This window comes from Oncorhynchus gorbuscha, linkage group LG07 (genome assembly GCF_021184085.1).
Source record: "Oncorhynchus gorbuscha isolate QuinsamMale2020 ecotype Even-year linkage group LG07, OgorEven_v1.0, whole genome shotgun sequence".
NCBI classification, from domain to species: domain Eukaryota; kingdom Metazoa; phylum Chordata; class Actinopteri; order Salmoniformes; family Salmonidae; genus Oncorhynchus; species Oncorhynchus gorbuscha.
The window spans coordinates 14,752,964-14,776,582 of NC_060179.1; the positions used below are offsets into that span (position 1 = coordinate 14,752,964).

Consider the following 23,619-nt stretch of genomic DNA (forward strand, 5'->3'; position numbering starts at 1 on the left):
TGTCAGTACATAACGTTATTGCTCACTTAAATCCTTTAGTCATATATAATTGGAAAGCTTAGATTCACAGCTATCCATCAGACACGTTTTTGGAATTTTCAGGTGAAAAGGAAGCTTAGCCATAGAATTCCATGTAGTGGGGCAGCTATGTTTTAGGATTGTAAATGTAGTGATAGAGGCAGCAACTTGCACAACACAGCTGGAACTGGGGGTTTAAAAATATGAGTAGATACTGGGCCATCACAGAATTCACACATTAACCCCACTGAAGCCTTTTACCAATTTGGCTGTAATTCTGTATTTCTTTGTGATTGGTTGAGTTCGTCTTGCATAGCTCGGTGCTCCTGGTGGGCTGAGTTTGTTCATTTAAGGCTATTCCTGAAATGAACAAGTGAGCTCTGCAATGGAGTCAATCGTGGTTTCTATGTTTGATACCGTTCCATTTATTCCATTCCAGCCATTACAATGAGCCCATCCTCCTATAGCTCCTCCCACCAGCCTCCACTGGTGTACAGTAAATGTATATTTTAGAATTTGTGAAATTTTCATGTGATATGAAAGTGGAGTATTTTATGTTTCTAGGACTGTACCGCAATTGAGAATCCGTTCATATTTAGATGGAGTATTTGAGCTGTTTTGGCTGCCAGAGCCAATTCACCTCTAAACAGAACATGTACGGTCCTTGGACTACTACAAGTAACGTTAGGTCGTTTGCCCAATATTGAACTAAAGGAGCCCATGTTTGCCGAAGATAGCACACTGGATGAGAGGGAATATAAGCTCACAACCCAATAATTTAATTAGGAGAAATGAGTCATTCACACAGCACATCTTTAATGTGTGTTGTCACTTGGAAACATGAAGTGTGTGTGTCAGTAGGTTACATTGAAAAGTCCAAACAAAAAGCATCCACAATCACATTAATCACCATCAGTAATCACATGTATCCAAGCTCATCAGCCATACACACTACCTCCCTCTGTGCCTCGGTGTCAAAACATTAAGTCAGTAGTTCTCTTCATTACTAAACTGTAAGGACACTAGGATCCAGTGTACACATACCAGTGTAACATTGTGTTCCCTTATCAATGTTTTCACTAATTGAAAAACAAATATTTTTGATGTGAGCTTTGAGGCCCAAAAAAGTCTAAAGAAGCTATGAGAAGGCCTACTGCAGTCAGTCCTGATCTGCTCTCCCCACACTTTTATATGCAGACAACCAGGACAGAACTGCTCTCAGACCAGTGGTTGAAGTGGGCTGGTGCTGACCGGTACTGGTACAGAGATCAGGCTCTTCTTATTTGCTACAGCTTGAGTACCGGCACCTCTGATAGAATAATGTGTGTGTTAGGGAGCTCAAGATGGGAGACAAAGTTGGTAGGGAGGGAATTACTTGGCCAACAGTGTGTGATGGCGCTGCTGTGCATTTTCGATTTCAGAAGACATCCAGACAGTAAAGTAAAGCAGTAGAGGACGTCTCTGTAATCATGTCTGTACAAGGAAGGACAGTTACGTTTCAACATCACATAGTGGAGTGGAGTACCAGTCTGGGGGCGGGGTTATTGTCCCAGTGATTGAGATGAGATGAAAGCACACACTCAGTCACTCAACACACAGACGGTCTTAACAGTGGCAGAGTTTAATCCTGTACTGTTAGCAGGGAAGACAAGTCTCATATGCACACACATACTCTGATACTTACAAAATATTTAAATACAAATTATACCACGATAAAAACATTTTAGAAATCCCTTAAAACATTTTCTCTATTCTGTAGAAAGCCTTATAGTATGAACATGATGGCTGTCTTTTTCGAAATGATCAGTCAGATATAATGAACTGCTTAATCATATTTCTCCTACGGTTTCCTGGAATCAACCCCTTCTCTCTAACCTATACTCCTGCAGTATTCACAGATCTGACAGAACTAGATAGGAAAAAGCAAGAGGTCTGCCGACCCAGGTTCATACACCGGTCGGTCACACATATTTATCCAGTCCTTTCAGATCTATGACGACTGAAGAGGTAAGCGATTAGTGGATGGAGTAGGCTCATGCCTATTACCCTGTGTTACATACAACGCCACATCAGTAGTCAATCATCATCATTGGTTCAGTACACACAGACACCCTCGTCCACTTTCACCAACTACCTTGGCAGATCTTATGTTGCAGAGTCAGACACTGTATCCTAGAAGACTACACGTGATTCAACTTAATGGTGGAGATTCATAGTGTGGTCATTCTACCTGGCCGTCTAAAGCTAGTTTTGAGTACATTTAAACGACCCCAGTGTAAGGTCCTGACTGACGCTAACATGGTGGGTCTCATTTTGGAAAGTTAATCGTCCCAACCTTGCATCTCTCCAGTTAGACCTGTGTATTGCCTTCGTTTAGAAGTCAGGATTGATGATGACTAGCAGTATAGGTGTCACTATGCACATGTACAGAAGCAGGTGAACCAACAGAGACAGATGTGTCACTACGCACCATGTACAGAACCAGGTGAACCAAAGGAGACAGGGGAAGAGGTGGAGAAAAGAGGTGGTGTGTAGGAAGAAGTCTGACCATTAACCAAGCCATACTTCTGTTCCATGCAGACATTTTTATCTCCATATCAAACCATTTCTGGGTAACAATTAAGTACCTGTGATTGTTTTCTATTAAAATGGTAAAAATAAAAACATTTCTTAAGTAAGAATTTTGCTAGTACTGTCTGGGAGTGGTAAGGGGGAAACAAAATTAGCTGCTATTGGCAGAAAGGATTGGAACTCTTTCTTATTGGTCTAACTAATTTACAAAAATAGTGATGTCACCATGGAAGGCCAAAACTCCCACCAAAACAGGCTGAAATTCAGGAGGAAGATAAACTAAAACTCAGATTGCTCTCGGTCTCTCATCATCTTCTGTCTTCCTTTTCTGTCCTCTGTTGTTCTGTCTCAGTGGAAGAGTGTCCGATAGGAAAGCAGGTCTGTTTCATATCATAGAATGTGGCATTTACAAATGTGTAAAGATAGAAATACGGCAAATAGATTGACTGTCAAATAGAACATTCGCAGAGAAAGTGGAGAGCACAGGTGAACTAGAACAAGAATGGCATCTATGCCAAGAGTATCATTTTTTTGGTTACCATTGGTGACAATATTGATATTTTTTTAACTGCTCCAGCAGTCAGGAATCTACACTCACCCCCACCATATATACACAAAGGTCAGGGGTCATGACAATACCCCTGGTCGCTGACCCCTGACCCCATTAGGGAGACTACACTAGCACATCCTGTCACTACCTCCCAAAGACAAAAACACATGGGATAAACATTGAGGCTACGCCCAAAATGCCTACTCTGACCAAAAGTATTGCACTATGTAGGAAATAGGGGGGCATCTCAGACAGAGCCTGAGAGAAACTAAGACAACAGAGAGAACGAGTGTTGTCTGAGCGTGATCTGGAGTTGCTGTTCCTCTCTGGTTCCTCTTGTGGTTGTAGGTTGCTACTGCAGATGTCTGCCTGGATGGGAGACTGTTTCTCTCCTCCAGTCTCTGCTGAGCCGCCAGCCGCTGTGTTCACTCGTCTGTCTCAGTTCTCTCTCTTCATCCCCCCACCCTGACCTCTGGTTAGGTATGTACAGTATGGAGGGAAGAAGTAAGGAGGAGGGTTTGCCAGGGTTACCAGTTCATCATAGAGCTCCGGTTCAGGGTCATGAAGAAGACTTGGCTGCTGCCGCCGGAACGCACAGAGGCGAAAAACACCTGCAGACAAGCACACAGCATAATGAAGAGGGTTAGCATGTGTGCTCGCTTATATTTTTAGGATTCCTTGCAGCTTGTGTGTGTGTGCTCTTAGCTTGTATACATGTGTTTGTGCTTACACACACCTTGTCGTTCCTCTCCGACAGGAACTTCAGTCGCTGAGCTCGCTTGTGCATGAAAACTCCGTCGAGGTGTCCCGTCTCCACGGAGCGGATCTCAATGGCCTTCTCTCCCCAGCCCATGATCTGGTTGGAGTGGATGTAGGCTGGGGGAGGGACAGGGACATACAGACAGGGGATTGGACAGGAGAGCACTCACTCAAACCAGTCACCCAATCACAGATCACACCCCTAGGCCACGCCTCTGGGAGGATATCATTGCAGCAGTTTCTGTTTCTAAATCTGAATGGCGGATAAAAACTCAAACACCTGAGCTATCCAGCCTGAGGGGGGATGGGGAGGGGCAGTTTCGTATGGACCCAGGGGGCAACGCTAGTAGGAGAGATCCCCAGAGTTATGGGGAGGGGCAGTTTCGTATGGACCCAGGGGGCAACGCTAGTAGGAGAGATCCCCCAGAGTTATGGGGGGGATGGGGAGGGGCAGTTTCATATGGACCCAGGGGGCAACGCTAGTAGGAGAGATCCCCAGAGTTATGGGGAGGGGCAGTTTCGTATGGACCCAGGGGGCAACGCTAGTAGGAGAGATCCCCCAGAGTTATGGGGGGGATGGGGAGGGGCAGTTTCGTATGGACCCAGGGGGCAACGCTAGTAGGAGAGATCCCCCAGAGTTATGGGGGGGATGGGGAGGGGCAGTTTCGTATGGACCCAGGGGGCAACGCTAGTAGGAGAGATCCCCCAGAGTTATGGGGGGGGGTCAAAGTTAACCGCAGAGAGCTACTAGGAAAAACAGCCATCTGAGCGTCTACTGAATGTGATGACTCTTGTATGGTGGTTCTACAGGATGGTAACCCAGCCCCTGGGTGGTAATACTGTAGCAGGGATTGTGCAGGTGATTGATGACTATGAGGATGGTTACAGCAGTAGCAGCATAAGGATAGTTGGGTGATTTTACCTCCCAGTTCTGTCATCCAGCTCCTGTGTACTCAGGAAGTGGGCTGGCCAACGGACTGGAGTGAGTGTGTGTGTCGGTGTGGGCCTGTCTCTGTATGTGTTTGTATGTACTGGTTTGTATTGGTCATGGTGGCTTGGGGCTGTATATGTTGATATAGTATGTGTGTGTTGGGGCCGGGGTGGAGAGGCCTTTTAAAGGAAGGAGATATAAACTCAGGGGTAGAAGCAGGGTAGCCTAGTGGTTAGAGCGTTGGACAAGTAACCGGAAGGTTACTAGTACAAAGGTACAAATCAAGGTACAAATCTGTCATTCTGTCCCTGAACAGGCAGTTAACCCACTGTTCCTAGGCCGTCATTGAAAATAAGAATTTGTTCTTAACTGACTTGCCTAGTTAAATAAAGGTAAAAATAAATAAATAAATAAAACCTCCTAGGACTGAGTACAGTCTCAAAACACAACACAAACCCACAGTGTTTCAGACAGAGACAGAATGAGCCAAATGAAAACAGTCAATCAGACTGACAAGACAAACTGAAGCTTGGTGTTAGAGTGGAGAGACAAAAGAGAAGCAGAGGAAGGCAGAGCTGATCTAAAGACACAGGGATCTATCAAGATCCATTTGAGATCTACTGGGATTAAAGCAATAGGATACTGGTTTCCCCATCACTAACTAAACCTAGCCCTGAGCTTTGTAATTAGATGTGATGGGTGTCGTTAATAGACCTGGGCCAAATATTTGAGGGCGCTTGATTTAGCTAGGACCGTACACTTGTGGTACTATTCCATGGCATTAATCAAGCACAGCTCAAGTGCTTGAAAGTATTTGATGTATGTACATAAAGACAAACAGAAAGTGTCACCATCCTAAAGAGAGACAGGTATATACAGTGGCAAGGAAAAGTATGTGAACCCTTTGAAAATATCTGGATTTCTGCATAAATTGGTACTGACATTTGATCTGATCTTCATCTAGGTCACAACAACAGACAAACACAGTCTGCTTAAACTAACAACATACAGACAATTCTACGTTTTCATGCCTTTATTGAACACACCATGTAAAAATTCGCAGTGCAGGGTGGAAAAAGTATGTGAACCCTTGGATTTAATAACTGGTTGACCCTCCTTTGGCAGCAATAACCTCAACCAAACATTATCTGTAGTTGTGGATCAGACCTGCACAACGGTCAGGAGCAATTTGGACTGATGAACATCAAGGCTTTTAGAGATACTTTTGTGAACCTTTCCAGCTTTATGCAAGTCAACAATTCTTCATCTTAGGTCTTCTGAGATCTCTTTTGTTCGAGGCATGGTTCACATCAGGCAATGCTTCTTGTGAATAGCAAACTCAAATTGTGTGTTTTTTATAGAGCAAGGCAGCTCTAACCAACATCTCCAATCTCATCTCATTGATTGAACTCCAGGTTAACTGACTCCAGACTCCAATTAGCTTTTGGAGAAGTCATACTTTTTCCAACCTACACTGTGAATGTTTAAATGTTGTAATCAATATAGACACGAAAAATACAATAATTTGTGTGTTATTAGTTTAAGCACACGGTTTGTCTATTGTTGTGACTTAGATCAGATCAAATTTTATGACCAATTTATGCAGAAATCCAGGTAATTCCAAGGGTTCATATACTTTTTCTTGCCACTGTATATCGTAGACCTATAGAGATATCTAGACATACTGTTGGTCATTTACTGTATGTGGACACCTTCTCATTGAACATCTCATTCCAAAATCATGGGCATTAATATGGAGTTGGTCTCTACTTTGCTGCTATAACAGCCTCCACTCTCCTGGGAAGGCTTTCCACTAGATGTTGGAACATTGCAGCTATAACAGCCTCCACTCTCCTGGGAAGGCTTTCCTCTAGATGTTGGAACATTGCTGCTATAACAGCCTCCACTATCCTGGGAAGGCTTTCCTCTAGATGTTGGAACATTGCTGCTATAACAGCCACCACTCTCCTGGGAAGGCTTTCCACTAGATGTTGGAACATTGCTGCTATAACAGCCTCCACTCTCCTGGGAAGGCTTTCCACTAGATGTTGGAACATTGCTTCCATTCAGCCACAAGAGCATTAGTGAGGTCGGGCACTGATGTTGGGTGATTAAGCCTGGCTAGCAGTCGGCATTCCAATTCATCCCAAAGGTGGTCAATGGGGTTGAGGTTAGGGCTCTGTGCAGGCCAGTCAAGTTCTTCTACATCAATCTTAAAGCATTTCTATATGGACCTGGCTTTGTGCACGGGGGCATTGTCATGCAGAAAAAGGAAAGGGCCTTCCCCAAACTGTTGCCACAAAGTGGGAAGCACAGAATTGTCTAGAATGTCATTGTATGCTGTAGTGTTAACATTTCCCTTCACTGCCTAGCCAGAACCATGAAAAACAGCCCCATACCATTATTCCTCCTCCACCAAACTTTACAGTTGGCACTATGCATTGGGGCAGGTAGCGTCTCCTGGCATCCACCAAACCCAGATTCGTCTGTCGGACTGCAAGGTAGTGAAGTGTGATTTTTCACTCCTGAAAACACGTTTCCACTGCTCCAGAGTCAAATCATGGTGAGCTTTACACCACTCCAGCCGACGCTTGGCATTGCGCATGGTGATCTTAGGCTTGTGTGTGGATGCTCGGCCATGGAAGCCCATTTCATGAAGCTCTCGAAGAACAGTTCTTGTGCCGATGTTGCTTCCAGGGGCAGTTTGGAACTCGGTAGTGAGTGCTGCAACCGAGGACAGACAATTTTTTATTTCAGCACTCGCCAGTCACGTTCGGGGCTGAGCCATTGTTGCGCATAGATGTTTCCACTTCACAATAACAGCAGTTACAGATGACCGGGGCAGCTCTAGCAGGGCAGACATTTGACGAATTGACTTGGAAAGGTGGCATCCTATGACGGTGCCACGTTGAAAGTCACTGAGCTCTTCAGTAAGGCCATTCTACTGCCAAGGTTAGTCTATGTAGATTGCATGGCTGTGTGCTCGATTTTATACACCTGTCAGCAACGGGTGAGGCTGAAATAGCAGAATCCATTAATTTGAAGGTGTGTCCACACACTTTTGTATATATAGTGTCTCTTAGACCTACAGAGACGGGTAGCTATATCCTAGACCTACAGAGACGGGTAGCTATATCCTAGACCTATAGAGACGGGTAGCTATATCCTAGACCTACAGAGACGGGTAGCTATATCCTAGACCTACAGAGGCGGGTAGCTATATCCTAGACCTACAGAGAGGTAGATAGATACAGTACCAGCCAAAAGTTTGGACACACCTACTCATTCAAGGGTTTTTCTTTATTTTTTACTATTTTCTACATTGTAGAATAATAGTGAAGGCATCAACACTATAAAATAACCCATATGGAATCATGTAGTAACCAAAAAACCCAGAACCACATGGGTGGTCATTTTGACCCCACGGGGTGAGATCTTGCATGGAGCCCCAGATCGAGGGAGATGATCAGTGGTCTTGTATGTCCTTCATTTCCTAATAATTGCTCCCACAGTTGATTTCTTCAAACCAAACTGCTTACCTATTGTAGATTCAGTCTTCCCAGCCTGGTGCAGGTCTACAATTTAGTTTCTGGTGTCCTTTGACAGCTCTTTGGTCTTGGCCATAGTGGAGTTTGGAGTGTGACTGTTTGAAGTTGTGGACAGGTGTCTTTTATACTGATAACAAGTTCAAACAGGTGCCATGAATACAGGTAACGAGTGGAGGACAGAGGAGCCTCAAAGAAAAAGTTACAGGTCTGTGAGAGCCAGAAATCTTGCTTGTTTGTAGGTGACCAAATACTTATTTTCCACCATAATTTGCAAATAAATTCATTAAAAAATTATACAATGTGATTTTCTGGATTTTTTCTCCCTCATTTTGTCTGTCATAGTTGAAGTGTACCTATGATGAAAATTACAGGCCTCTCATCTTTTTAAGTGGGAGAACTTGCACAATTGGTGGCTGACTCAATACTTTTTTGCCCACTATTTATTTTAAATAAAATTGCAACAAAAAAATTACCAATTTTCGCTTTGTGATTATGAGGTAGTGTGTATAGATTGATGGCAAATAAAATTAATTTAATCCATTTTAGAATAAGGCTGCAAATTAACAAAATGTGGGGGGAAAAGGAAGGGGTCTGACTACTTTCCGAATGCACTGTATATCCTAGACCTAGAGAGACAGGTAGATAGAGAGATCCTAGACCTAGAGAGACAGGTAGATAGAGAGATCCTAGACCTAGAGAGACAGGTAGATAGAGAGATCCTAGACCTAGAGAGACAGGTAGATAGAGAGATCCTAGACCTAGAGAGACAGGTAGATAGAGATATCCTAGACCTAGAGAGATGGGTAGATAGAGATATCCTAGACCTAGAGAGACAGGTAGATAGAGATATCCTAGACCTAGAGAGACAGGTAGATAGAGAGATCCTAGACCTAGAGAGACAGGTAGATAGAGAGATCCTAGACCTAGAGAGACTAGACCTAGAGAGACAGGTAGATGAGAGATCCTAGACCTAGAGAGACAGGTAGAGAGATCCTAGACCTAGAGAGACAGGTAGATAGAGAGATCCTAGACCTAGAGAGACAGGTAGATAGAGATATCCTAGACCTAGAGAGACAGGTAGATAGAGATATCCTAGACCTAGAGAGACAGGTAGATATCCTAGACCTAGAGAGACAGGAGACAGGAGATAGATAGAGACAGGTAGATCCTAGACCTAGAGAGACAGGTAGATAGAGAGATCCTAGACCTAGAGAGACAGGTAGATAGAGATATCCTAGACCTAGAGAGACAGGTAGATAGAGAGATCCTAGACACCTAGATAGAGATATCCTAGACCTAGAGAGACAGGTAGATAGAGATATCCTAGACCTAGAGAGACAGGTAGATAGAGAGATCCTAGACCTAGAGAGACAGGTAGATAGAGAGATCCTAGACCTAGAGAGATGGGTAGATAGAGAGATCCTAGACCTAGAGAGACAGGTAGATAGATAGAGATATCCTAGACCTAGAGAGACAGGTAGATAGAGATATACACCTAGAGAGACCTAGAGACAGACAGGTAGATAGAGATATCCTAGACCTAGAGAGACAGGTAGATAGAGAGATCCTAGACCTAGAGAGACAGGTAGATAGAGAGATCCTAGACCTAGAGAGACATGGGTAGATAGAGAGACAGGTAGATAGAGATATCCTAGACCTAGAGAGACAGGTAGAGAGAGATCCTAGACCTAGAGAGACAGGTAGATGGAGAGATCCTAGACCTAGAGAGACAGGTAGATAGAGAGATCCTAGACCTAGAGAGACAGGTAGATAGAGATCCTAGACCTAGAGAGACAGGTAGATAGAGATATCCTAGACCTAGAGAGACAGGTAGATAGAGAGATCCTAGACCTAGAGAGACAGGTAGATAGAGATATCCTAGACCTAGAGAGACAGGTAGATAGACCTAGAGAGACAGGTAGATAGAGAGATCCTAGACCTAGAGAGACAGGTAGATAGAGATATCCTAGACCTAGAGAGACAGGTAGATAGAGAGATCCTAGACCTAGAGAGACAGGTAGATAGAGATATCCTAGACCTAGAGAGACAGGTAGATAGAGAGACAGGTAGATAGAGAGATCCTAGAGAGACAGGTAGATAGAGATACCTAGAGAGACAGGTAGATAGAGATATCCTAGACCTAGAGAGACAGGTAGATAGAGAGATCCTAGACCTAGAGAGAGGTAGATAGAGAGATCCTAGATGAGATGGGTAGATGGAGAGATCCTAGACCTAGAGAGACAGGTAGATAGAGAGATCCTAGACCTAGAGAGATGGGTAGATAGAGATATCCTAGACCTAGAGAGACAGGTAGATAGAGAGATCCTAGACCTAGAGAGATGGGTAGATGGAGAGATCCTAGACCTAGAGAGACAGGTAGATGGAGAGATCCTAGACCTAGAGAGACAGGTAGATAGAGAGATCCTACACCTAGAGAGATGGGTAGATGGAGAGATCCTAGACCTAGAGAGATGGGTAGATAGATCATGTACAGGTAGATATCCACAATATTTCAGTATCATCTGGTTGCCAACCAAACAGCAACACAAAAATAACATTATAACAAAGTAGCAGACAAACAGACACACAAACATGTATCCTTGTGCTGGGGACAGGGGCACAACTCTAGGGGTAGGAAGTGTGTAGGAGCATGCAGAGTGGTGTAAGTGTCTGTTATTATATACAGTTGAAGTCGAAAGTTTACATACACCTTAGCCAAATACATTTAAACTCAGTTTTTCACAATTCCTGATATTTAATCCTTGTAAAAATTCCCTGTCTTAGGTCAGTTAGGATCACCACTTTATTTTAATAATGTGAAATGTCAGAATAATAGTAGAGAGAAATATGTATTTCAGCTTTTATTTATTTCATCACATTCCTCATGGGTCAGAAGTACATACACTCAGTTAGTATTTGGTAGCATTGCCTTTAAATTGTTTAACTTGGGTCAAACATTTTGGGTAGCCTTCCACAAGATTCCCACAACAAGTTGGATGAATTTTGGCCCATTCCTCCTGACAGAACTGGTGTAACTGAGTCAGGTTTGTAGGTCTCCTCGCTCGCTTTTCAGTTCTGTCCACAAAATGTTCTATAGGATTGAGGTCAGGGCTTTGTGATGGCCACTCCAATACCTTGACTTTGTTGTCCTTAAGCCATTTTGTCACAACTTTGGAAGCATGCTTGGGGCCATTGTCCATTTGGAAGACCCATTTGCAACCAATCTTTAACTTCCTGACTGATGTCTTGAGATGTTTCTTCAATATATCCACATAATTTTCATACCTCATGATTCCATCTATTTTGTGAAGTGCACCAGTCCCTCCTGCAGCAAAGCACCCCCACAACATGATGCTGCCACCCCCATGCTTCACGGTTGGGATGGTGTTCTTCGGCTTGCAAGCTTCCCCTTTTTTCTCCAAACATAACGATGCTCATTATTGGCCAAACAGTTCTATTTTTGTTTCATCAGACCAGAGGACATTTCTCCAAAAAGTACGATCCCCATGTTCAGTTGCAAACCGTAGTCTGGCTTTTTAATGGTGGTTTTGGAGCAATGGCTTCTTCCTTGCTGAGCTGCCTTTCAGGTTATGTCGAAATATGACTCATTTTACTGTGGATATAGATACTTTTGTACCTCTTTCCTCCACAAGGTCCTTTGCTGTTGTTCTGGGATTGATTTGCCCTTTTCAGAGAAAAGTACATTCATCTCTAGGAGACAGAACGAGTCTCCTTCCTGAGTGGTATGACGGCTGCGTGGTCCCATGGTGTTTATACTTGCATACTATTGTTTGTACAGATGAACGTGGTACCTTCAGGCATTTTGAAATTGCTCCCAAGGATGAACCAGACTTGTGGAAGTCTACAGTTCTTTTTCTGAGTTCATGGCTGATTTCTTTTGATTTTCCCATGATGTCAAGCAAAGAGGCACTGAGTTTGAAGGTAGGCCTTGAAATACATCCACAGGTACACCTCCAATTGACTCAAATGATGTCAACTAGCCTATCAGAAACTTCTAAAGCTATGACATCATTTCTGGAATTTTCCAAGCTGTTTAAAGGCACAATCAACTTAGTGTATGTAAATGTCTGACCCACTGGAATTGTGAAACAGTGAAATATACGTGAAATAATCTGTCTATAAACAACTGCTGGAAAAATGTACTTGTGACATGCACAAAGTAGATGTCCTAACCGACTTGCCAAAGCTATAGTTTGTAAACAAGACATTTCTGGAGTGGTCGAAAAACAAGTTTTAATGACTCCAACCTAAGTGTATGTTAACTTCCAACTTCAACTGTATAGCATGTGGAAGGGTAGGTCGGAGTCGGGTGGGAGGAGCAGGGGTCGGATTCGGGTGGGAGGAGCAGGGGTTGGAGTCGGGTGGGAGGAGCAGGGGTCGGAGGAGCAGGGGTGGGAGGAGCAGGGGTCGGATACGGGTGGGAGGAGCAGGGGTGGGAGGAGCAGGGGTCGGAGTCGGGTGGGAGGAGCAGGGGTGGGAGGAGCAGGGGTCGGAGTCGGGTGGGAGGAGCAGGGGTCGGGTGGGAGGAGCAGGGGTCGGGTGGGAGGAGCAGGGGTCGGGTGGGAGGAGCAGGGGTCGGGGACGCAAGAATCAAGTTTTTATTGTTCTTAATTTTTATGACCGTTCTATGTATTTTTGGTATCGTCTCCTTCGCTCCTTCTGTGCACTGTGCTCCTTCCCACTCACACACCAAGCCCCTCCTCCTGCCACTCACACACCAAGCCCCTCCTCCTGCCACTCACACACCAAGCCCCTCCTCCTGCCACTCACACACCAAGCCCCTCCCCCTGCCACTCACACACCAAGCCCCTCCCCCTGCCACTCACACACCAAGCCCCTCCCCCTGCCACTCACACACCAAGCCCCTCCTCCTGCCACTCACACACCAAGCCCCTCCCCCTGCCACTCACAAAAATAACAATGAAAGATAACTTCTTCCTCTCTGAGAACAAGCAGTTTAAACTCACTATTTGCATTTGAGGTTTGGTCCAACGGAAATTGGTCATATCGACACAAACGCTTAGAGACATTATTTTACTGTAATAGACAAGAACTTAACTCTTACAATACCCTTTTAAAGTCTCAACTCCCAAAATGTTGAACAGAGCAGACCCTGCTAAATTGAGTGTCAATAAACATGATTGTGGAAAGTTAATGCTCTGTTTGTCACGGGCGGCATTGCGGTACAGATAGCTGCATTATAGCCACAGACTGTCATGGGCTAGCTGTGTAGTCTGTGTTTAATAAATGTGAAATGAACACAAAAAGACACATTTATAACAGGAATTGGCAACTTGTTCTGAGAAATAAGCATCATCTTATCCAGGTAGGCTACTTGATTTCCGTATGTTAAAGTGAACATGCGGCTGTTCAGACAGGAGATGAACAGGAGGGTGTATATATAATAGTTCAACTGTTCTACCTTAGCATATAAACGATTAGCTGGCTACTCACTACCACGTGGGTTTGCGCTTGAGAGATTGTTCATGAGACCTGTGTTAAATTTTCTAAAAGGCCTGCTACAAAATGTTCATTATTAGTGGTTGTGCATGAATTTGCATTTTCATAGACAGAAAAAAGCAGGGTGAACTATTTTGATAAAATCATTTGTGGATCTTATGGTTTAGTCCAGGTCTCATGGTTTAGTCCAGGTCTCATGGTTTAGTCCAGGTCTCATGGTTTAGTCCAGGTCTCATGGTTTAGTCCAGGTCTCATGGTTTAGTCCAGGTCTCATGGTTTAGTCCAGGTCTCATGGTTTAGTCCAGGTCTAATTTTACATGCAGTGTTTTGACCTTTTTAATTGTGCATAAAAGCTTAGAGAATTGTATTTATTTATTTTCTTATCGAGAAGTTTTGGGGGGTGGGTGAGTGGGAGTGAGGAATAGTGAGGGGTAGTGAGGAATAGTGAGGCGTAGTGAGGAATAGTGAGGGGTAGTGAGGAATAGTGAGGGTAGTGAGGAATAGTGAGGGTAGTGAGGAATAGTGAGGGGTAGTGAGGAATAGTGAGGGGTAGTGAGGAATAGTGAGGGGTAGTGAGGAATAGTGAGGGGTAGTGTGGAATAGTGAGGGGTAGTGTGGAATAGTGAGGGGTAGTGAGGAATAGTGAGGAATAGTGAGGAATAGTGAGGGGTAGTGAGGAATAGTGAGGGGTAGTGAGGAATAGTGAGGGGTAGTGAGGAATAGTGAGGGGTAGTGAGGAATAGTGAGGGGTAGTGTGGAATAGTGAGGGATAGTGTGGAATAGTGAGGGATAGTGAGGGATAGTGAGGAATAGTGAGGAATAGTGAGGGGTAGTGTGGAATAGTGAGGAATAGTGAGGGGTAGTGAGGGATAGTGAGGAATAGTGAGGGGTAGTGAGGAATAGTGAAGGGTAGTGAGGAATAGTGAGGGGTAGTGAGGAATAGTGAGGGGTAGTGAGGAATAGTGAGGGGTAGTGAGGAATAGTGAGGGGTAGTGAGGAATAGTGAGGGGTAGTGAGGAATAGTGAGGGGTAGTGAGGAATAGTGAGGGGTAGTGAGGAATAGTGAGGGTAGTGAGGAATAGTGAGGGGTAGTGAGGAATAGTGAGGGGTAGTGTGGAATAGTGAGGGATAGTGAGTAATAGTGAGGAATAGTGAGGGCTAGTGAGGAATAGTGAGGAATAGTGAGGGGTAGTGTGGAATAGTGAGGGGTAGTGAGGGGTAGTGAGGGATAGTGAGGGATAATGAGGAATAATGAGGGGTAGTGAGGAATAGTGAGGGGTAGTGAGGGGTAGTGTGGAATAGTGAGGGGTAGTGAGGAATAGTGAGGAATAGTGAGGGGTAGTGAGGGGTAGTGAGGAATAGTGAGGGGTAGTGAGGTATAGTGAGGGGTAGTGAGGGGTAGTGTGGAATAGTGAGGGATAATGAGGAATAATGAGGGGTAGTGAGGAATAGTGAGGGGTAGTGAGGAATAGTGAGGGGTAGTGTGGGGTGGTAGTGAGGAATAGTGAGGGGTAGTAAGGAATAGTGAGGAATTAGTGAGGGGTAGTGTGGGGTAGTGAGGAATAGTGAGGGGGTAGTGTGGGGTAGTAAGGAATAGTGAGGAATAGTGAGGGGTAGTGAGGGGTAGTGAGGAATAGTGAGGGGTAGTGTGGGGTAGTAAGGAATAGTGAGGAATAGTGAGGGGTAGTGAGGGGTAGTGAGGAATAGTGAGTGTATAAGTGAATAGTGAGGAATAGTGAGTATATAGTGAGGTATGAGGAATAGTGAGGGGTAGTGAGAGTAGTGTGGGGTAGTAAGTGAATAGTGAGGAATAGTGGGGGTAGTGTGGAGTTGTGTATATAGGAATAGTGAGGAATAGTGAGTTGTGTATGAGTGTGTGTGAGGAATAGTGGGGTAGTGAGAGTAGTAAGGATATAGTGAGGAATAGTGAGGGTAGTGGGGTAGTTGTGAATAGTGAGGGGTAGTGGGGCAGTGAGTAATGAAGTAGTGAGGAATAGTGAGTTGTGTATATAGTGTGTGTGAGGGAGGAATGAGTGAGGGGTAGTGTGTAGTGGGGTAGTGAGTTGGATATAGTGTGTGTGAGGGGGGCAATAGTGAGTTGTGTAGGGTGTGTGAGGAATAGTGAGAGTTGGTAGTGTGTGTGTGAGGGGGGGGCAGTGAGTGAGTATATAGTGTGTGTGAGGGGGGCAGTGAGTTGTGTATATAGTGAGGGGGTAGTGAGTGAATAGTGAGGGGGCAGTGAGTTGTGTATAGTGTAGTGAGGGGGCAGTGAGTTGTGTATATAGTGTGTGTGAGGGGGCAGTGAGTTGTGTATATATAGTGAGGGGGCAGTGAGTGTGTGTATATAGGCAATAGAGTTGTATATAGTGTGTGTGGGGGTAGTGAGGGGGCAGTGAGTTTGTGTATATAGTGTGTGTGAGGGGGCAGTGAGTTGTGTATATAGTGTGTGTGAGGGGGCAGTGAGTTGTGTATATAGTGTGTGTGAGGGGGCAGTGAGTTGTGTATATAGTAGTGTGTGAGGGGGGCAGTGAGTTGTGTATATAGTGTGTGTGAGGGGGCAAGTAGAGTTGTGTATATAGTGTGTGTGAGGGGGCAGTGAGTTGTGTATATAGTGTGTGTGAGGGGGCAGTAGAGTTGTGTATATAGTGTGTGTGAGGGGGGCAGTAGAGTTGTGTATATAGTGTGTGTGTGAGGGGGGCAGTGAGTTTGTGTATATAGTGTGTGTGAGGGGGCAATAGAGTTGTGTATATAGTGTGTGTGAGGGGGCAAGTGAGTTGTGTATATAGTGTGTGTGAGGGAGGCAATAGAGTTGTGTATATAGTGTGTGTGAGGGGGGGCAGTGAGTAGAGTGTGTATATAGTGTGTGTGAGGGGGGCATAGAGTTGTGTATATAGTGTGTGTGAGGGGGCAGTGAGTTGTGTATATAGTGTGTGTGAGGGGGCAATAGAGTTGTGTATATAGTGTGTGAGGGGCAATAGAGTTGTGTATATAGTGTGTGTGAGGGGGCAGTGAGTTGTGTATATAGTGTGTGTGAGGGGGCAGTGTGTGTGTATATAGTGTGTGTGAGGGGGCAGTAGAGTTGTGTATATAGTGTGTGTGAGGGGGGCAGTGAGTTGTGTATATAGTGTGTGTGAGGGGGCAGTGAGTTGTGTATATAGTGTGTGTGAGGGGGCAGTGAGTTGTGTGTATATAGTTGTGTGAGGGGGCAGTGAGAGTTGTGTATATAGTGTGTGTGAGGGGGCAGTGAGTTGTGTATATAGTGTGTGTGAGGGGGGCAGTGAGTTGTGTATATAGTGTGTGTGAGGGGGCAGTAGAGTTGTGTATATAGTGTGTGAGGGGGCAGAGTTGTGTATATAGTGTGTGTGAGGGGGCAATAGAGTTGTGTATATAGTGTGTGTGAGGGGGGCAGTGAGTTGTGCAATAGAGTTGTGTATATAGTAGTGTGTGTGTGGGGGGCAGTGAGTTGTGTATATATAGTGTGTGTGAGGGGGCAGTGAGTTGTGTGTATATAGTGTGTGTGAGGGGGGCAGTGAGAGTTGTGTATATAGTGTGTGTGAGGGGGCAGTGAGTTGTGTATATAGTGTGTGTGAGGGGGCAGTGAGTTTGTGTATATAGTGTGTGTGAGGGGGCAGTGAGTTTGTGTATATAGTGTGTGTGAGGGGGCAGTGAGTTGTGTGTATATAGTGTGTGTGAGGGGGCAGTGAGTTGTGTATATAGTGTGTGTGAGTGTGTGTGGGGGGCAGTGAGTTGTGTATATAGTGTGTGTGAGGGGGCAGTGAGTTGTGTATATATGAGGGGGCAGTGAGTTGTGTGTATAGTGTGTGTGAGGGGGCAGTGAGAGTTGTGTGTATATAGTGTGTGTGAGGGGGCAGTGAGAGTTGTGTATATAGTGTGTGTGAGGGGGCAGTGAGTTGTGTATATAGTGTGTGTTAGAGTTGTGTATATAGTGTGTGTGAGGGGGCAGTAGAGTTTGTGTATATAGTGTGTGTGAGGGGGGCAGTGAGTGTGTGTATATAGTGTGTGTGAGGGGGCAGTGAGTTGTGTATATAGTGTGTGTGAGGGGGCAGTGAGTTGTGTATATAGTGTGTGTGAGGGGGCAGTGAGTTGTGTATATAGTGTGTAGTGAGTTGTGTATATAGTGTGTGTGAGGGGGCAGTGAGTTTGTGTATATAGTGTGTGTGAGGGGGCAAGTGAGTTGTGTGTATATAGTGTGTGTGAGGGGGCAGTGAGTTGTGTGTATATAGTGTGTGTGAGGGGGCAGTGAGTTGTGTGTATATAGTGTGTGTGAGGGGGCAGTGAGTTTGTGTATATAGTGTGTGTGTGAGGGGGCAGTAGAGTTGTGTATATAGTGTGTGTGAGGGGGGCAGTAGAGTTGTGTATATAGTGTGTGTGAGGGGGCAGTGAGTTGTGTATATAGTGTGTGTGAGGGGGGCAGTGAGTTGTGTGTATATAGTGTGTGTGAGGGGGCAGTGAGTTGTGTATATAGTGTGTGTGAGGGGGCAATAGAGTTGTGTATATAGTGTGTGTGAGGAGCAGTAGAGTTGTGTATATATAGTGTGTGTGTGAGGGGGGCAGTGAGTTGTGTATATATGTGTGAGGGGGCAGTGAGTTGTGTATATAGTGTGTGTGAGGGGGCAGTGTGAGGTGTGAGGGGGCAGTGAGTTGTGTATATAGTGTGTGTGAGGGGGCAGTGAGTTGTGTATATAGTGTGTGTGAGGGGGCAGTGAGTTTGTGTATATAGTGTGTGTGAGGGGGCAGTGAGTTGTGTATATAGTGTGTGTGAGGGGGCAGTGAGTTGTGTATATAGTGTGTGTGAGGGGGGCAGTGAGAGTGTGTGTATATAGTGTGTGTGAGGGGGCAGTGAGTTGTGTATATATAGTGTGTGTGAGGGGGCAGTGAGTTTGTGTATATAGTGTGTGTGAGGGGGGCAGTGAGTTGTGTATATAGTGTGTGTGAGGGGGCAGTGAGTTGTGTATATAGTGTGTGTGGAGGGGGGCAGTAGAGTTGTGTATATAGTGTGTGTGAGGGGGCAGTGAGTTGTGTGTATATAGTGTGTGTGAGGGGGCAGTGAGTTTGTGTATATAGTGTGTGTGAGGGGGCAGTGAGTTGTGTATATAGTGTGTGTGAGGGGGGCAATAGAGTTGTGTATATAGTGTGTGTGAGGGGGCAGTGAGTTGTGTGTATATAGTGTGTGTGTGAGTTGTGGTGGTGTGAGGGGGGCAGTGAGTTGTGTGTATATAGTGTGTGTGAGGGGGCAGTGAGTTGTGTATATAGTGTGTGTGAGGGGGCAGTGAGTTGTGTGTATATAGTGTGTGTGAGGGGGCAGTGAGTTGTGTATATAGTGTGTGTGAGTGGGGCAGTGAGTTGTGTATATAGTGTGTGTGGGAGGGGGGGCAGTGAGTTGTGTATATAGTGTGTGTGAGGGGGCAGTGAGTTGTGTATATAGTGTGTGTGAGGGGGCAGTGAGTTGTGTATATAGTGTGTGTGAGGGGGGCAGTGAGTTGTGTATATAGTGTGTGTGAGGGGGCAGTGAGTTGTGTATATAGTGTGTGTGAGGGGGCAGTGAGTTGTGTATATAGTGTGTGTGAGGGGGCAGTGAGTTGTGTATATAGTGTGTGTGTGAGGGGGCAGTGAGTTGTGTATATAGTGTGTGTGAGGGGGCAGTGAGTTGTGTGTATATAGTGTGTGTGAGGGGGGCAGTGAGTGTGTGTATATAGTGTGTGTGAGGGGGCAGTGAGTTGTGTATATAGTGTGTGTGAGGGGGGCAGTGAGTTGTGTGTATATAGTGTGTGTGAGGGGGCAGTTGTGTGTATATAGTGTGTGTGAGGGGGCAGTGAGTTGTGTGTATATAGTGTGTGTGAGGGGGCAGTAGAGTTGTGTGTATATAGTGTGTGTGAGGGGGCAGTGAGTTGTGTGTATATAGTGTGTGTGAGGGGGCAATAGAGTTGTTGTGTATATAGTGTGTGTGTGAGGGGGCAGTGAGTTGTGTGTATATAGTGTGTGTGAGGGGGCAGTGAGTTGTGTGTATATAGTGTGTGTGAGGGGGCAGTGAGTTGTGTGTATATAGTGTGTGTGAGGGGGCAGTAGAGTTTGTGTATATAGTGTGTGTGAGGGGGCAGTGAGTTGTGTGTATATAGTGTGTGTGAGGGGGCAGTGAGTTGTGTGTATATAGTGTGTGTGAGGGGGCAGTGAGTTGTGTATATAGTGTGTGTGAGGGGGCAGTGAGTTGTGTATATAGTGTGTGTGAGGGGGGGCAGTGAGTTGTGTATATAGTGTGTGAGGGGGCAGTGAGTTGTGTGTATATAGTGTGTGTGAGGGGGCAGTGAGTTGTGTATATAGTGTGTGTGAGGGGGCAGTGAGTTGTGTATATAGTGTGTGTGTGTGAGGGGGCAGTGAGTTTGTGTATATAGTGTGTGTGAGGGGGCAGTGAGAGTTGTGTATATAGTGTGTGTGAGGGGGCAGTGAGTTGTGTATATAGTGTGTGTGAGGGGGCAGTAGAGTTGTGTATATAGTGTGTGTGTGAGTTGTGTATATAGGGGGCAGTGAGTTGTGTATATAGTGTGTGTGAGGGGGCAGTGAGTTTGTGTATATAGTGTGTGTGAGGGGGCAGTGAGTTGTGTATATAGTGTGTGTGAGGGGGCAGTGAGTTGTGTATATAGTGTGTGTGAGGGGGCAGTGAGTTTGTGTATATAGTGTGTGTGAGGGGGGCAGTGAGTTTGTGTATATAGTGTGTGTGAGGGGGCAGTGAGTTTGTGTATATAGTGTGTGTGAGGGGGGCAGTGAGTTGTTGTGTATATAGTGTGTGTGTGAGTTGTGTGTATATAGTGTGTGTGAGGGGGCAGTGAGTTGTGTGTATATAGTGTGTGTGAGGGGGCAGTGAGTTGTGTATATAGTGTGTGTGAGGGGGCAGTGAGTTGTGTATATAGTGTGTGTGAGGGGGCAGTGAGAGTTGTGTATATAGTGTGTGTGAGGGGGCAGTGAGTTGTGTATATATAGTGTGTGTGAGGGGGCAGTGAGTTGTGTGTATATAGTGTGTGTGAGGGCAGTGAGAGTTGTGTATATAGTGTGTGTGAGGGGGCAGTGAGTTGTGTATATAGTGTGTGTGAGGGGGCAGTGAGTTGTGTATATAGTGTGTGTGAGGGGGCAGTAGAGTTGTGTGTATATAGTGTGTGTGAGGGGGCAGTGAGTTGTGTATATAGTGTGTGTGAGGGGGGGGCAGTGAGTTGTGTGTATATAGTGTGTGTGAGGGGGCAGTGAGTTGTGTGTATATAGTGTGTGTGAGGGGGCAGTGAGTTGTGTGTATATAGTGTGTGTGAGGGGGCAGTGAGTTGTGTATATAGTGTGTGTGTGGGGGGGCAGTGAGTTGTGTATATAGTGTGTGTGAGGGGGGGCAGTGAGTTGTGTATATAGTGTGTGTGAGGGGGGCAGTGAGTTGTGTGTATAGTGTGTGTGAGGGGGGCAGAGAGTTGTGTATATAGTGTGTGTGAGGGGGCAGTGAGTTGTGTATATAGTGTGTGTGAGGGGGCAGTGAGTTGTGTATATATAGTGTGTGTGAGGGGGGGCAGTGAGTTGGTATATAGTGTGGGGAGTTGTGTATATAGTGTGTGTGAGGGGGCAGTGAGTTGTGTGTATATAGTGTGTGTGAGGGGGCAGTGAGTTGTGTATATAGTGTGTGTGAGTGAGTTTGTGTATATAGTGTGTGTGAGGGGGCAGTGAGTTGTGTATATAGTGTGTGTGATATAGTTGTGTATATAGTGTGTGTGAGGGGGCAGTGAGTTGTGTATATAGTGTGTGTGAGGGGGCAGTGAGTTGTGTGTATATAGTGTGTGTGAGGGGGGCAGTGAGTTGTTGTGTATATAGTGTGTGTGAGGGGGGGCAGTGAGTTGTGTATAGTGTGTGTGGGGGCAGTGAGTTGTGTATATAGTGTGTGTGAGGGGGGCAGTGATATAGTGGGGGGGGCAGTGAGTTGTGAGTGTGTGTGAGGGGGCAGTGAGTTGTGTATATAGTGTGTGTGAGGGGGCAGTGAGTTGTGTATATAGTGTGTGTGAGGGGGCAGTGAGTTGTGTGTATATAGTGTGTGTGAGGGGGGCAGTGAGTTGTGTATATAGTGTGTGAGGGGGCAGTAGAGTTGTGTATATAGTGTGTGTGAGGGGGCAGTGAGTTGTGTATATAGTGTGTGTGAGGGGGGCAGTGAGAGTGTGTGTATATAGTGTGTGTGAGGGGGCAGTGAGTTGTGTATATAGTGTGTGTGAGGGAGGGCAGGAGTTGTGTATATATAGTGAGTTGTGTATATAGTGTGTGTGAGGGGGGCAGTGAGTTGTGTATATATGTGTGTGAGGGGGCAATGAGTTGTGTATATAGTGTGTGTGTGTGTGAGGGGGCAGTGAGTTGTGTATATAGTGTGTGTAGTTGTTGAGTTGTGTATATAGTGTGTGTGAGGGGGCAGTGAGTTGTGTATATAGTGTGTGTGTGAGGGGGCAGTGAGTTGTGTATATAGTGTGTGTGAGGGGGCAGTGAGTTGTGTATATAGTGTGTGTGAGGGGGCAGTGAGTTGTGTGTATATAGTGTGTGTGAGGGGGCAGTGAGTTGTGTGTATATAGTGTGTGTGAGGGGGCAGTGAGTTGTGTGTATATAGTGTGTGAGAGGGGGCAGTGAGTTGTGTGTATATAGTGTGTGTGAGGGGGCAGTGAGTTGTGTGTATATAGTGTGTGTGAGGGGGCAGTGAGTTGTGTGTATATAGTGTGTGTGAGGGGGGCAGTGAATATAGTGTGTGTGAGGGGGCAGTGAGTTGTGTGTATATAGTGTGTGTGAGGGGGCAGTGAGTTGTGTATATAGTGTGTGTGAGGGGCAGTGAGTTGTGTATATAGTGTGTGTGAGGGGGCAGTGAGAGTTGTGTATATAAGGGGGCAGTGAGAGTTGTGTATATAGTGTGTGTGAGGGGGCAGTGAGTTGTGTGTATATAGTGTGTGTGAGGGGGGGCAGTGAGAGTTGTGTATATAGTGTGTGTGTGAGGGGGCAGGAGTTGGTATATAGTGTGTGTGAGGGGGCAGTGAGTTGTGTATATAGTGTGTGTGAGGGGGGCAGTGAGTTGTGTGTATATAGTGTGTGTGAGGGGGCAGTGAGAGTTGTGTATATAGTGTGTGTGTGAGTTGTGTATATAGTGTGTGTGAGGGAGGCAATAGAGTTGTGTATATAGTGTGTGTGAGGGGGGCAGTGAGTTGTGTGTATATAGTGTGTGTGAGGGGGCAGTGAGTTGTGTATATAGTGTGTGAGGGGGGGCAGTGAGTTGTGTATATAGTGTGTGTGAGGGGGCAGTGAGTTAGAGTTGTGTATATAGTGTGTGTGAGGGGGGCAGTGAGTTGTGAGTTTGTGTATATAGTGTGTGAGGGGGGCAGTGAGTTGTGTATATAGTGTGTGTGTGAGGGGGCAATGAGTTGTGTATATAGTGTGTGTGAGGGGGGCAGTGAGTTGTGTATATAGTGTGTGTGAGGGGGCAGTGAGTTGTGTGTATATAGTGTGTGTGAGGGGGCAGTGAGTTGTGTATATAGTGTGTGTGAGGGGGGCAGTGAGTTGTGTGTATATAGTGTGTGTGAGGGGGCAGTGAGTTGTGTATATAGTGTGTGTGAGGGGGCAGTGAGTTGTGTGTATATAGTGTGTGTGAGGGGGCAGTGAGTTGTGTGTATATAGTGTGTGTGAGGGGGCAGTGAGTTGTGTGTATATAGTGTGTGTGAGGGGGGCAATAGAGTTGTGTATATAGTGTG

General features: G+C 45.6%; 1 protein-coding gene across 13 annotated transcripts in view; it reads right to left on the reverse strand.

Annotated features, from left to right (window-relative positions):
• Positions 1-814: 814 nt before the first annotated feature.
• Positions 815-23,619, reverse strand: part of LOC124039511 (TRAF2 and NCK-interacting protein kinase-like) — a 92,446-nt gene continuing 69,641 nt past the window's right edge. For all 13 annotated transcript variants that reach the window (XM_046355561.1, XM_046355562.1, XM_046355554.1 and 10 more), the window contains 2 exons: positions 3,876-4,015; positions 815-3,750 (listed from right to left, as the gene is read on the reverse strand). In XM_046355561.1, the coding sequence (XP_046211517.1) occupies positions 3,902-4,015 (114 nt within the window). In that variant the 3' untranslated portion in view covers positions 815-3,750; positions 3,876-3,901. The remainder of the gene's footprint in view (positions 3,751-3,875; positions 4,016-23,619) is intronic.